We start from the raw sequence: 15,541 nt of genomic DNA, 5'->3' as shown, positions 1-15,541 counted from the left end.
ACACACAGAATTACGAGCTTTCGCAACTGGCAGTTGCTTCGTCAGGAAAGAGGGAAGGAGAGGGAAAAATGAAAGGGTGTGGGTTTTAAGGGAGAGGGTAAGGAGCGGATGGATATGTGTGTGTGTGCGCGAGTGTACACCTGTCCTTTTTTTCCCCTAAGGGAAGTCTTTCCGCTAACTTACCAAGCGGGAAAGCACCGGTAGACAGGCACAATAAAATAACACACAAACACACACACACACACACAAAATTTCGAGCTTTCGCAATCGGCGGCTGCTTCGTCAGGAAAGAGGGAAGGAAAAGGAAAGATTCTTTTTCCAAATGTTTATAATTATTACACAATTTGTTTTTTGTTTATAAGTCAACAATAGAATCTAGGTCATGGAACAATACTGATATATATAGAAAGAAACTTCCACATGGGAAAAATATATTAAAAACAAAGATTCCAAGACTTACCAAGCGGGAAAGCACCGGTAGACAGGCACAATAAAATAACACACAAACACACACACACAAAATTTCGAGCTTTCGCAATCGGCGGCTGCTTCGTCAGGAAAGAGGGAAGGAAAAGGAAAGATGAAAGGATGTGGGTTTTAAGGGAGAGGGTAAGGAGTCACTCCAATCCCGGGAGCGGAAAGACTTACCTTAGGGGGAAAAAAGGATAGGTATATACTCGCACACACACACACACACACACACACACACACACACACACACACGCATATCCATCCGCACATACACAGACACAAGCAGACATATTTAAAGGCAAAGTGCTCTACCCAAGCATGACTCACACTCCGTCCTCACAGCTCCTGTAAAGTTTAGAAGGTAGGAGACGAGGTACTGGCAGAAATGAAGCTGTGAGGACGGGGCATGAGTCGTGGTTGCGTAGCTCAGATGGTAGAGCACTTGCCCGCGAAAGGCAAAGGCCCCGAATTCGATTCTCGGTCTGGCACACAGTTTTAATCTGCCAGGAAGTTTAAAAAAAAATTGTGTTTCAGTGTTTTGTAAACTGAAACTCCAAGTGTGTGAAATAGGGGATGATACCTTTTATGAAAATATTTTATTATGAAAGCATTTTAAAGCTAAATCTATGAAAATTTAAATCTGGCTTCTCAGTTAAAAAAAAGTATGTGTTTCACTATTTTTGGAAATTCAACCCTTTTGGGGGTGAAAAGGGGATGAGAGTTTTTATGGGAATATTTCATTGTGCAAGCATTTTTGAAGCTAAATCGATGAGAATTTTTATTTGGCTTCTCTGTTAGAAATAAAACATAAAAATGTCACTGGTTTTTGAAATTCAATGTCTAATCGGTTGAAATAGAGGGTGAAATGTTTTATGGAAATATTTTATTGCAAAAGCATTTTTAAAGCTAAATGTTTGAAAATTGATGTTTGACTTTTTTGTTAGAGATGAAAAAATACATGTTTCACTGTTTTTTGAAATTCTGCCCTAAGGGGCTGAAATAGGGTTTGCCTGATTCACTGGCTCATCATCGCCCAGCCCAAACTGCTAAGGTTACAAATTTGAAGTTTGGAGAGGGTGTCGATTTTATACTGTAAGGATCATTTACGAAAGCATTGTCCAAAATTCCGCTCCTAACTGGGTGAAATAGGGAATGAAAGGCTTTTTGAAAGTATGTTGCTATTAAGGAAATTTTGAAGCTAGAACTATGAAAACTGGTATTTGGTTTATCAGTCAGAAAATAAAAATTCTTGTTTCAGCATTTTTGGAAATTAAAGTGCTAAGTGGTAAAATAGCGGGTGGCAATTTTTTTAAAATAAATAATTACTAAAGAACTACTGATGGATTTTTAAGGCTACATCTATGACAATTGTGTTTGGCTTCTCGATTAGAAATTTAAAAAAAGTACATGTTTCAGTCTTTCTGGAATTTCAACCCCTAAGGGAGTGCAATAGGGGAAGAAAATTTTTAAGAAAATATTTTGTTACACTAAAAAGATTTTAAAACTAAATTTATGAAAATTGGTATTTCACTTCTTGGTTAGATACAAATAAATATTTGTTATTGGATGTAAGTTGCTTTGGAAATATCTCCACAAGAACACGAAAGGCATGATTAACAAAAACTTTGGACTTCAGCTACCAGACCATGCTTATACGGCCTTAATTAGCATGAAAAGCATAGGAGGTGTTGCACTTTGTGAACAAAATTTGACTGAATAAAGACAATCAAAAAAGATCTCTGCAGGTCATATAGTCTACATGAGTGAAGCATCGGGTGCTAAGCTAGTAAATAAATAAATAACCCTTCGGCAAGCCCAACAACATTTGGGAGGATATTATTGCATTGGAAGATTGTACTGTGACTCTAGTGTCGAAAGGACCCAGTCTCAGTCAGTACTGTTCTGGCATATCACAGTGCAATAAGATGTCCAGAGATGTTTACCAAGAAGGATTGTGAATAGTCCTGAAAGTATTTCCAAACTGTGAATTGGGCCTATACATCAGTGTGGCATTAATGAAACTGTGTTACTAAGTATCTCTTTCTAAAAGGTTGTTAAATATGCAAGTGTTCCATTTGACAGCTAAAGGAATACTTCACAAATCTTCACTTCACTATTCATATTTATTGCTCCATTGCAGTTGACAATGTCAGAAGTCAGACTAGTTTCCACAATATATGAAAGAAAAGGCTTCTCAGAGAAGGCAGTGAGAAAAATGGCTACTCGGCAAATCATGAACTATAACTACACTACAGCACTGCAACATCGTATTTGGATGTTACAGAGCCACTTGCAATATTCATGCTCTAGAAGTACTTATCCTTGTTTTTAGAATTACCTATTAGTTACAGCACTGTGATATTAAAGTGGTGGCCATCATCTGATCAATGACTCCACATCACCATTACTATACTGATAATGCATCCAAATGACTAATTTGCTACAAAGAGAAATCAGATACTTACAGCCCAACATTTATACCATGTGAAAACCTATCATTTTTATATAGTTTGCATCTTATTATAAATAATCTATTTGGACAAGACATAGTGGAATCATGAAATTCACTTGCAGTCTGAGAATTCACTGTTTGCCATTTGTAGCGTCACAAGTCTTGTTTCTTTATTTTCAAGCTTTGGACACTGAGATATTGGTGCTACTATGAAATTAATCTACATCTATATCTTTCTTCTGCAAACTGCTCTGAAGTGCATGGAAAGGGATATGACCCATTGTACCAATTATTAGGGTTTCTCCCATCCTTTCATGTATGGAGTGCAAGATGAATGATTATTTAAATGCCTCCATGCATGCTGTAATTAATCTAATCTAATCTCCTCACAATGACTTAGGTACTGTCATTTGTAAAAAAAAAAAAAAAAAAAAAAAAAAAAACATTGCATGGCTACACTGCAACATCCACTGATCTTCTAGGTGTACATAGCAGTTTTCACACAGAAGTGTACAGAAACTAGTTGGCAAAAGCTGTATGTAAGATATTGTATATGTGGTCGTTTCTTTACTCAACAGTATGTATTTTTAAGTTGGTGTTTGTTGCAGTTAATGTTGCGAAGTTGAAAGCATGTATTGCATGTTTATGTAATATTTTTTCCATGAGACTTATAAATATATCCTAAATTAATATCTTGTTTTCTGCATGTGTTTCAGGCTCATTACTCATTCTCGAAGGCTGCACATTGGTTGGGTATTGGTACTGACAATCTAATTTCAGTAAAGACTGATGAGATGGGCAGGATGATTGTAGATGAACTAGAGCTCAGAATTCAGGAAGCAGTATCAGATGGAAAACGCCCATTTTTTGTTTGTGCTACTGCAGGGACTACAGTTCTTGGTGCATTTGATCCAATAGATCAATTAGCGAATGTATGCAGGGAACACAAATTATGGTTGCATGTAGATGTAAGTGACAACTTGATATTTTTAGTTCAATAAAAAACTGTAAATTCAGAAAATTTTCAGGGAATGATAAACAATTCATATTCTAGATGTAATTCTCTTTATATAGTAAAAGTTATTAATGTTTTGTTAATGCTTTTATCACATTAACTTTAAACATTGTGCCATGTAATTTAATTACAAGACAGGATGGTTGGCCAATGCTTACCTTCAGGAGGTGAAATTCTTAGTTTTGCCAATAGATATACACTGCCTGACCAAAAAAGTAAAGGATCCAGAAGACATGGGTTGGATGCCAATGTAACTTTGCACATGAACACACCATCAGCAGGAATGCAAACGATTAGATTTACAATTCTCTGTAACAGAAAGAACAGCCACCAGAATTTGTTAGTGTTGTCCATGTTTAGTGTTGTTACCGAACCTGGTAGGCCACAAATAGGTTCAGATGTTGAGGTATCAGTATAAAGGACTTGGACATGCTGCACACTTATGTGACACAGTGTTATCAGCAGCTGTCAGAGTTTGAAAGGGCCTCTTGTAGGATTCCATTTGGCCAGCTGATCAAATTGTGCAATATCCAGAATTATGGAGTATTTGGTTGTGGCAGTTTCCCAGTGTTGGGCTGTATGAAACTTTTGAGGGCAGGCATACCCATTGTCTAGGTTCCGGTTGACCACATCTGATCACCACAAGGGAGGTTCAACATATTGTGTATCAAACATAATTTACCCCTGCACTTCTGCTCCTGCCATCTGTGAACAAATAATGGACTCCCTTCAACACTCTGATCACCCCATACCATTGGTCAGAAATTAGCAGCACCTGAATTAAGGAGTTACTGTCCTGTGTGTGGGTTACTGTTAACATCACAATACAAACAGCTGCATTTGGAGTGATGCCATGACCAGATAACATGGATTACTGATGAATGTCATTATGCAGGGTTACTGTAAATGATTAATTTATTTTCAAAGCTCTATATTTTCCTAAGTATTGTACTCATGAAGTCTGGATTTTGCACTCTATAAATGTTCTATGAGTGCTCCTTTTGTCACATGACACACAGCCAAGCAGTATCCAAGGTCATGTGACTTGGGTAGCGGGGCAATATGCGGAATCCAGTGATGTGGAAGTTAGTAGGTAGCAAATGAACATTGATGCTCCAGTGAGGGGGTGCCTTGTTTTGTTGGAAGATGAAATTCTCAGAATCAGCTGTCAGTTGTAAAAACAACCTCAGCTGCAACATATTAAGGTAAGAGCTACCCATCACAGTCTTCTCACAGGAGGAAAATGGTCCATACAGCTTTCTTTGTGACACTGCACAGAAACATCAATGTTCGACAAATCTCATTCATGCACCACAATTTCATAAGGATTTTCAGTGTCTCACACTTACACATTGTGCGACTAACCTTTCCACATAAATGAGTGTCATCCAGTTTGCTGTGGTTTCCAAGTTTTTGGTGTGTGTGGACTGTTGATTTTTTTGGACTACATATGAAACTTTTTGTCACCCACCCCACAGTTGCATCTGGCACACTTGGTTGACTGGTACTATTCTTTTAACAGAGACAATCAGTGTCCCTAAATTGACAAGGCCAACACACAAAACTCTGTTTATGTGGTGGTTCTTTTCCATAATTACTTCTGAATGCATGCTGCAATACTGTAACAGATAAACACTCACATATTCCAACACCAAAAACACTTTTCTTGCTTTGTCACCATTTTGTCAAGACACTGCACTTGTGGGCATAATGCAAACTTAGTGAGTTTATGTTTCTATTCATGCATATTTGGATGTGTAAGACTTTGGAAAATATGGAACTTTGAAAATAAATGAATCATTTATAGTAGCCCTGAATAATGTTCATTATTTCAGTGCTTTGAAAAGGCACAGCATTGTTGATTCTGACATCATGGGGTGGAGAGCATCAGGAATGACCTCAGATCATTGCTAATGGTGACTGAGGGAACTCTGATGGCACAACAATATGTCACCGATATCCTGTGTCTTCATATGTTTCTCCTCATGTGACGGTATCATAGTGTAATTTTTTTAACAGGAAAATGCTCTTCCACACATGGAAAGTGTCTCTATGAACATCCTGTGTGTTATTGAGTTACTCCCTTGACCAGAAAAATTCCCAGACCTGCCCCCAATAGCACATGTGTGAAATCACCTTGAATGTCAACTCCATGCCACAGCCAGGTGTGGTGATACGTTTTACAACAGAGTCAGTGCATTAGTGCATGCAAGCAACCAAGAATGTGTGCAATATCATATTGATAAGTGGGCTCATATTGCCAAGTTCTCTGTAAATTTGACTCAGTTTTGTAATCGCTGATATAATCCCAATCCCCTCTCAGTCCATGAAATTTTGTTTCATTTCCTCCTTCACTTCTGGGTGCTTCATTTATTTTTTATCAGATACTATATATAAAAGTACAATAAAATATCCTAGTTTTGGAACTATTCGTTCCTTACCATGGAAAATAAGAGCGAAAGATAAGGAAATAGTAGAAAGGAGTAGCAGTTCTCTCATCTCCAAGGATGAGAGGACCCATCTATTATAAGGGCAAGGACAGACAAAGATGAAGGGTAAGACAGCAAGGATAGTAATAGGTCAAGGATAATACTAGATAACTATCTCTGTATAGGTAGCTATCGTTTCCTTCCTATTCTCTCTGATGTCTCCCTCTTCATCTTTTCTCTTTTTGCATTCACAACAGGTTGGTCCATCTCGACCTGAGGTCACAGTGATTTGCCTCTCCTTTTCACCTTCCCCAACTTATTCCTCATTCCTCCATGAGGAAAATTCCAAAAGCTACATATATCTTTTTTTAACTTTTAAGTATTTCTTTTTGCATGTATTTGGAATTGCACTTCCAGAATGTAAGCAGTAGCCAATCATTCTGGATCCATTGTAACAGAAAGGTGGATGTAAAGGTGCGGAGCAGTTTATTGAGTGTGAGTGAGGATACAACTTTGAAATACATTTATTAACATATACCATTTTGAGACAATCTTAAGAAAACATCAACAAAATATCACATTTTGCAAATACAAACTAGACTCGAGCAGACTGAGGCATTGGAATAAATACCTGAGCATTCATAACAACACATGATTGAGGAACCATTTATATAGAAGATCCAAACTGTCTGTCAACGTATCAATAATAAGCTTCCTCAGTAACATAAAAGTAATTGAAAAAAACACCCATGCACCTGGAAATTAATCATTATTGACATTACAAGGAAGTAGCTAATGGGCACAAAATTACTCACTACTTATACCAGCATTAATCTCATAAGCATGAGAAATGGATTTAACAAAACCTTTGAAATGTAGCAGCTCTCAAAGTGGAAAACTGATAATTAAAATCAATGCATTAGAATGACTCTGTTAGGAAAATCATCATGTCGAGCACTCGGCAATTCAGTCTTAGTGAAATAATCGTACATTACAGCCGACACCTTGAAATGCACCACCTTCAAGAATCCATGACAGGTAAATAACACGAGTGCATTAAAATGATTTCATGAAATACATCATCACCTTGAGTAATTTAGGAATTAGACTTTGCAGAACAAGCACATGCTAAATCAGTACCCTTGAAACGTCCCCTTTGAACAATTATATACACGACTGTGCTTAAACTGAAACACAATATCTTTCGCACAATGCAATCTGACTTCCAAAAATCCCTACGAAACAATGGCCCTGACTAACATTAACCTATACCTTTCACAAATCACTTACCTCACCAAAAATCTTCGTTACTCGAACTACTGCAATACAGCGAGCGCCACTACTGCTAGCTAAATAAAAGATTCAAACTATGGAAGGCACTAACTACTGATAGGTATAGTTAGCAAATGAAAGATTTTAATAGAGAACAAACAATGTATTTACCTCACTAGTCATAATATATATAGCAGTTCATGACACCAATTCTTACAAATTTCAAAACTCCGCCATCTCTCTCCCCACGTCCACCACTGCTGGCGGCTCACCTCCAACTGCGCAACGCTATGCGCTGTTAGCATCCAGCTGCTGCTGCCCGACACTACAATGGCAGACAACAATGCAAACTAAACACAGACTGCGCACAGCACAGCCAGTGATTTTTCATACCGAGCGCTAAGCGGCGTTACCAATAAGAAAACCTAAACAGCCTACTTACACCCTAAGATTTGAAAGACAAAGCATATATTCCCTTATTCTCTATGTATTGCCAAGAGGCCAAGTTCCTCCCAAAATCACAACACATCTGCACCAGTCATGTCTTGTGGAAGTTATACAACTTCTGACATGTCTTACTTTGGCACTATGATGTGCATCCACGAAATGCAAGTCTGAAGGGCAATAGAATGCCCCAGTGGATAAACAATATCAATTCACTCAGGGCTAATGCATGCCTCCGAGTCCAACTGTCATACCCAGTACTCAGAACTGTTCCATGATTCCAGAGACTAGCAGTGCTGTTACACCACACAATCTACTGTCTGTCCAAGTTTTCTGTTACATTATAATTGTCCAACTCCATCATGGTTGTCACTCTCTGCTCCACACACCACCTTACCCTCTGGCGCACCCTGGCTCCATGCGACTTCGTTGCACCATCAGATGAAGCAGACCACAAACTCCATTTTACAGAAGGAGGAAGATAGAAAATAGCCAGCACCAGTGCTGACACAGCAGATATTCCTACTGCCCCCCCTTTCACCACCACCACTACTACTCTAAATCTTGGCTGGGGCGAGCTGTAACATCCTTACCAGTGTTCTGAGCTCCTAACAGCAGCATTACTGGGGTAAGAAATCTTCTAATACACAATGGTCTTCTGTACTGGGTCAACAGTTTTTTAGAGATTCCTTCCACCCATTTACTAAATTCTTAATGTAGACAATATCACCAACTTGGTAAGCATTTGGCCACTGCTGCTGGTTGTGATTTGTGGCTTCCTTCCTGTGGACCTCCCAGATATTTCTCCTGGCCAATCTCCCTTGTACAGCAACCTGTTGAGGATTCTTCCCTTCAGGCAATAGATCCTCAAATGCCACAAGTTGCACTGTGGAGTTGCTACCTGATAACCCAGAAATAACTTGGCTGGTGCAGATCCATGAGCCTCATAATCCACTGTATTAAATTCTGTGGCCAACTAGAGCAGAGAACTGTCCCAATTGCTTTGATCCTTGTGATGGTAGGTAATCAGGCCAGATCTGACATTGTAATTAAGGTGCTCAGCATAATAGGTTTAGGATAGTATGGGGTTGTGGTCATGTGTTGCACTCCAGTTTCTAAATAAATTTGTTTAAATGCCTTGGCAATAAAACAGCTCTTATTATCATTAATGATGGATTTTGGCAGTCCAAAGGTCCCAAAAATTCTACTTAACTGGGTGATTGTGCGCATTGTCACCCCTTTGGTGGGCAACAGCCATACAAATCTGGTACAGGCATCAATACAAACCAAAATATACTTGTTCCCATCCCTAGATCTCTACATGGGCTGACAAAATCAATATACATCCACTGAAATGTCTTATCAACAGGTTTCGAAGCCAAGTACTCGACCTTGGTATTCTGAGCAGATTTACTCAGAGCATATCCTCTTGCAACTCTTCATGCCCATTTTCCACTATAAGAAGAAGTCCCAGACCTTATGAGTCCTTCCCCTCCCTCTCTGGGGATTCAAGGAAATACTTAAATAACAGTGGGACCAGTTCATCAGTGCTACAACCTTCCTTTGTCCTATGCCACATACCTTACAACATAGCATCTGATTTTCATTAAATAATGGTCTACACACTCATTGTCCTGAATCCTCTGCATGACAACCCTCAGAAGTCCATCCTAATCTTGAAATTCTCTAATATCTCTTATCCCACTAGGCATCTGAGTCAGGATGGAACTAATTTTATCTGCCTATTCCTGTTCACCCTTTGGTGGATGATCCATTCGACTATTGTCCTCCTGTACATACATGCGGCTTAAACCATCAGGCAACACATTGTAAGATCTCTTGATATTGTGGACCTCAAATTTAAATGTAAGGATCGTGGTAGCTCACCTTCAATTTGTACTGCCTTTGGGGCCTAGCGAATACGCAACTCAAGGCTCGATTGTCTGTTTCCAGGATAAATTTTTGGTGTTCCAGGTAGTACTTAAATTTCTCCATCGCCAGACAAAACAGTGAGAGCTTCTAGCTCATGCATGGAATACTTCCTTTCCAACTCATTTAACCGCTGAGAGGCATAAGCAGTTACCCTGCGCTCCCCTTCTTTTTTATGTAACAGAGCCCCACCAAATCCTTGTCCCGAGGCATCAATTTGTAGAATAAATTCTCTATCAAAAACCGGTAGAGCTAACACTGGTGCAGACTGTGATGCATGTTTAAGTGCTAAGAATGCAGCCTCCTCAGAGAGACCCCATGTAAATGTACATCGCTTCCAGTACAATTCATTCAGAGGAGAAACTTTCTCAGCAAAACCCTCAGTGAACTTGCAGAAGAAGTACTCCATCCCAATGAACTGGCAACCTGTTTAACATTACATGGATGAGGCACTTGATTTATACATCCACTCAGTCAGGACTGATGAAATCCCCTTTTCTGACACAATATCTCCCATGAATTTCACTGAAGGAGAAGCAAAACTCACCTTCTTAGGATTTGCCGTCAGGCCCACTTTTTGTAACTGCCCAAACACTTCCTCCAAATTTATTAGATATTCCTGAATAAATTTACTGTATTCACTCCATCATCTTAATAGTGGTACACAAACTTGAACTTCACATCAGAAAATACAATGTCTGTCAATTGTGACAGGACAGCAGCCCCTATTGCAAGCCCAAAAGGAACTCTATTAAATTCAAATAAATTTAAATCAATGCTAAAAGCAGTGACTGGCTTGAATTATTTGTCTAAATGTACCTGGTTGTAATCTTGCTTAAGATCTAATGTGGTAAAAACCTGAGCCACTCGGAACTGCCCAAAGTACAAGTGAACGTCCGGCAAAGTTACTGACCTCAACACGACCTTTTTATTTAATTTCCGATAATCCACTACTGGCCGATATTTCACATTCAATTTGGTCACCACAAATATTTGTGCCATGTAGGGTGACTTAGAGGGACAAATGACACCTTGACCCAACATTTTCTTTATTTTTTCTTTTAATATCATCATAGACAGAGATAACCTTTACAGTGTCATTGTAACTGGCACCTAGTCTAGTAGCTCAGTGCCATACTTAGGGATGTGCATGACTTCCAGTTTCTTTGTTAGCACTGCTGGAAATTAGGAACAAAGAGCTTTGATTTTTTTCTTAACAGACACATTGAAATGGTTTGACTGATCATTACATTTACTTGACTCCCCTTCAACCATTCTATTTTCCAGGAGTTGCTCCTTCCCAACTACTGTGACAACACCCTCACTAAAATGGCAGAATTTGAACAGAGCTCCCAGTTTAAATTTGAAATAATAGCCCAATGCGAAATTAGTCCCACCTTCCCACTGGAGTCAGCTCCAAGTATGGAAGATGTGGCCAAATTTTTAACAATCATCATATTAATTTTCCATAAAAAAAGCTCGCAAGGATACTTTAACCAGCAAACTCCTTTTAACTGTTAAACTTGATTTGTCTGCCATTATAAACAATTCTTTTTATGATGACAGTCCTTCCCACTTACATTTACCTTGATGTTGGGTGAACCAGTCATAATCAATTGCCAAGATTGTACTTCCTACATCCAGGAGTGCACAACCTGGCTCGATATTTTTGTAGCAATACATACAAAGGCAACAGTTTATTCAACGTATCCCTAATCACGCATATTAGTTTATTCTGTCCATGATACAATAATTGTCATGTCTTCCCCATACAATCCATCTTCATAGGACCTGGTCTCTTACAATTCCAATATTTCAGTTTTGAGTTTTCCCCTCTGACAGAATATCATTCCTCACTATTCACATTGTATACCCACCTGGACGGTATTTCTTCCCATATTCACTTTCTTGCTCACAAAATCCTTACCTTTCCATTTATTCCTCTGTTAGTCAAGGTACTCCCTAGCTTGCATCTGCCTGATCAGATTCTCTAATTGTAGAAACATCCTAGATGCTTGACAGAATACCACCCTCTGCCTACTTTCAGGGATCAACCCTTCTAACAAGTGTGTTACAACCTGTTCATCCATGTGATCGAGAACCAGTGCCAATATGCTTCTTTTAACTTGGGCAACATATTCCACTAATGGATCATTACAGCCTATCTTTCACTGTTATGGCATTTAATCTTAAGGCTCAGTTTCACTTATTTCCATGGTCAACACCTTTTGCTGAAATTCTAATGAAAAATACAAAAACTTCACCATTGAATCCACTGACTCAAGCAACATACTAGCACACTGCTTTAAAATATCTTGCAACAGATCTTACAACATGGTAAACATAATATTCAGGACAGCTGCCATCATGTTCCCATTGTGTGCCTCTGAATTACTGACAGGGTGCAGATCCTGTACATCTGTGGCTCTATCACTCCTGCACAACCATTCCCAAATATTCCCACTATAATTCCATAGCTCTGTGGCCTGTCCCAGATCAACAACAACCACATCATTCATTATACTGAGATAATGATTGAATCAGGCTGAACCTATGAACCTGACTATTCATACAACCCTCTGAGTCCTGGGTAATTTCTACAATCTCTTCAAAAGTTTCACAAATGAAAGCAGCGGACGAGGTTGCCTCATTGATATGGCTGCTTTACATACCACTGGTAGACATATTTGTTCAGTCAGTTTCTCTATCATACCCATGGGTTCAAGTCTCCATCATTCCAATTCAGAAACAAGCTCACTTCACCTCAGGCAAGCCGGATGCCTAACAATGCCAGGCATTCTGAAAAATACAAAATAATGAGTACCCACAACTTAATATTAGCCACCACCCGTTGCCCCCTGCCGCTTAATCAACCATTCAACCATGCTCAACTATCCAGTTTGTAACGGAAAGGTGGATGTAGAGGTGCAGAGTGATTGATTGAATATGAGTTGGGATACTATTTTGCTATACATTTATTAAGATAGACCAAGTTGAGACAATCTTAAGAAAACAGCAATAAAATACCACATTTTGTTCATAAAGACTAGACTTGAGTAGACTTATGCATCGGAATGAGTACCTGAGCTGGCATAAAAGCACAATAAACTAAGAACTGTTGATACAGCAGATCCAAAGAGTCCACCAATGTATCAATCATAAGCTTTCACAGTAATTCACAAGTAATTGAAAAAACACACTTGCACTTGAAAATTAATCATTAATGGACATTACAAGGAAGCAGCTAATGGGCACAAAAATAACATTTCTTATATCAGCATTAATCTCATAAGCATGAGAAATGGATTTAGAAAAACCTTTGAAATGTAGCAGTTCTCAAAGTAGAAAACTGATAATTAACATTTATGCATTAAAATGACTCTGTTAGGTAAATCATCATGTTGAGTGCTCAGCAATTCAGTCTTGGCAAAATAATTGTACAATACACTTTGAAATGCACCACCCTCAAGGATCCATGACAGGTAAATAACATGGGTGCAGTAAAATGATTCCATCAAATACATCATCACCCTTAGTACTTCACGAACTAGACTTTCTGGAACAAGCATACACTGAAACAGGACCCTAATATTTAAAAGACAAAACACATATTCCCTCATTGTCTGTGTGTAACCAAGAGGCCAAGTTCGTCCCACAATTGTAACATGTCTGCACCAGCTGTGTCTCATGGAAGTTATACAACTTCTGACATTTCTTATTTTTCCACTATGATGCATATCCACCCTGTGCAAGTCTGAAGGGCGATAGAGTGCTCCAGTGGATAAACAATATCAATTCAGCCAGAGATGATGCACACCTCCAAGTACAACCATCACACCCAGTTCTTGGAGCTGTTCCTCCAAATCACCAGGACTGACAGACAGCTGGGACGTGTGATTCCAAAGATTAGCAGTATGAGCACACTGCACGATCCACAGTCTGCCCAATTTAGCCGTCACATTGTAACTTTCCACCTTTGTCCGGGCTGTCACTCCCCATCCCACCCACCACCATGCCCTCTAATGGACTGATTCCATGCAACCTCGTACAGTGCAGATCACGAACTCCATCCTTACAGAAGGAGGAAGATAGAAAATAGGTGGCACCAGTGCTGACAGGGCACACCATATAGTATTAAATTTTTTTTCGACTGAGTTTTCTATTTGATAAAATGTTGCCAATATATAGAGTAAGTAATCAAGTAACTCAGTTCAACATCTTCTGCTCTTAGAATTATCTCTCATAGTGTTGACCTAAGTACAAGGGTGTTGACTTTTTTTGCATATTTTTACTCCCTGTTGAATTATCTACTGTGGCTACATGCCTGACATAAAGCATTTATTTAACACAGGATTCTTTTAATGTTTTTGAAATTCTTACACTCATCTCTCAGTACATTTACACATTAGTAGTTTCAGCTGAATTGTGATTTGCACAATCATAATAAAAGACACAAAAATAATTTTCACATAGATTATCCCTTCTTCTCCGTGGTTCAGAATGGAATTATGTACTCTGGTGGAAATGTCTTCAGCAATACACAATAAGTGGCAGATCCGTACCAATTCAAAAGAAAATGAAATTTTCTGTTAGCTTTATGGAAAGTAATGATGTTCCATTAAATCTGCAAGACAAATGGTAGTTTACTGCATAAAGGCCCCAGTTGTTACATATGTAGGTAACTATGCAGCCTGAAAAATACCAGTGTAATCAAGTAAATATTAAGGTACCTGTAGAGGATATCGAGTAGTTATTTAATACAGCTGAAGAAGTAGCAGCTAGGTTAAATTTAGCTGTTGTAATCACAAATAGTACAAGGAAGTATAGTTACAAATGCTACTCCTTGATCACATGTGTGGTTTGAAATAGTCTGTGGCTGTGAAGAAAATCTATGTCTCACTCCAAGAGTAGATTGCACACCATTGCAATACTTCCAGTTGAATATCAAAAATGTAGTTTAAATAAATATTAATAGTGACATGGCTGGTTTGGCTAAGAAGTTTTTTCTCAGTTCACTTGCTGCAATGGTGGAGGATATCATGAAAACCTAGGAATTTTATCCAAAATTGATACGACAGATGAACTGAGAAATTTTTATGAGACGTGGATGGCTGTTGCTAACTCACACTAAGCATTAAAAGCAGATTTAAGGTTTAACTAATGTTCAGGTTTTTTTTGTCAAAATCTATCTATGCAGCTATTAATTTCAGCAATGAATCAGAATGCTATAATTCATAAGTTCAGTCATGGCTTCATTCAAGGTTATAAGTTCAGTTTGGGTTAAACTTTGTCTAAGTAAATGAAATAGCACAAATCCAAACAGAGTTAACCTCGCTAACATTCCAAAATTTCAATTGTAGCTAAAAAAAACATAGCAATTACTGATGAAAAATCTTTCAGAACTGTCTATTCAAAAAAGTTAAAGTTCACAACAAATGAAGTAATGATAAATTACAATTCACTATAACATCACAAGAATTTCTAAGTATAGGAAGCTATCTAATATTTTTCTAAGTCTAAAATGCACAC

At 38.4% G+C, this 15,541-nt stretch overlaps 1 protein-coding gene across 1 annotated transcript in view; it reads left to right on the top strand.

The window, feature by feature from the left end:
• LOC126268126 (acidic amino acid decarboxylase GADL1) overlaps window positions 1-15,541 on the top strand; it is a 137,512-nt gene that overhangs the window by 67,188 nt on the left and 54,783 nt on the right. The window contains exon 5 of the mRNA XM_049973656.1: window positions 3,640-3,891. Within this exon, the coding sequence (XP_049829613.1) occupies window positions 3,640-3,891 (252 nt within the window). The remainder of the gene's footprint in view (window positions 1-3,639; window positions 3,892-15,541) is intronic.

Source organism: Schistocerca gregaria, chromosome 4, assembly GCF_023897955.1.
Source record: "Schistocerca gregaria isolate iqSchGreg1 chromosome 4, iqSchGreg1.2, whole genome shotgun sequence".
NCBI classification, from domain to species: domain Eukaryota; kingdom Metazoa; phylum Arthropoda; class Insecta; order Orthoptera; family Acrididae; genus Schistocerca; species Schistocerca gregaria.
Note: the sequence above shows the minus strand (reverse complement) of the source record. Positions and strands in the feature narration are given on the sequence as shown.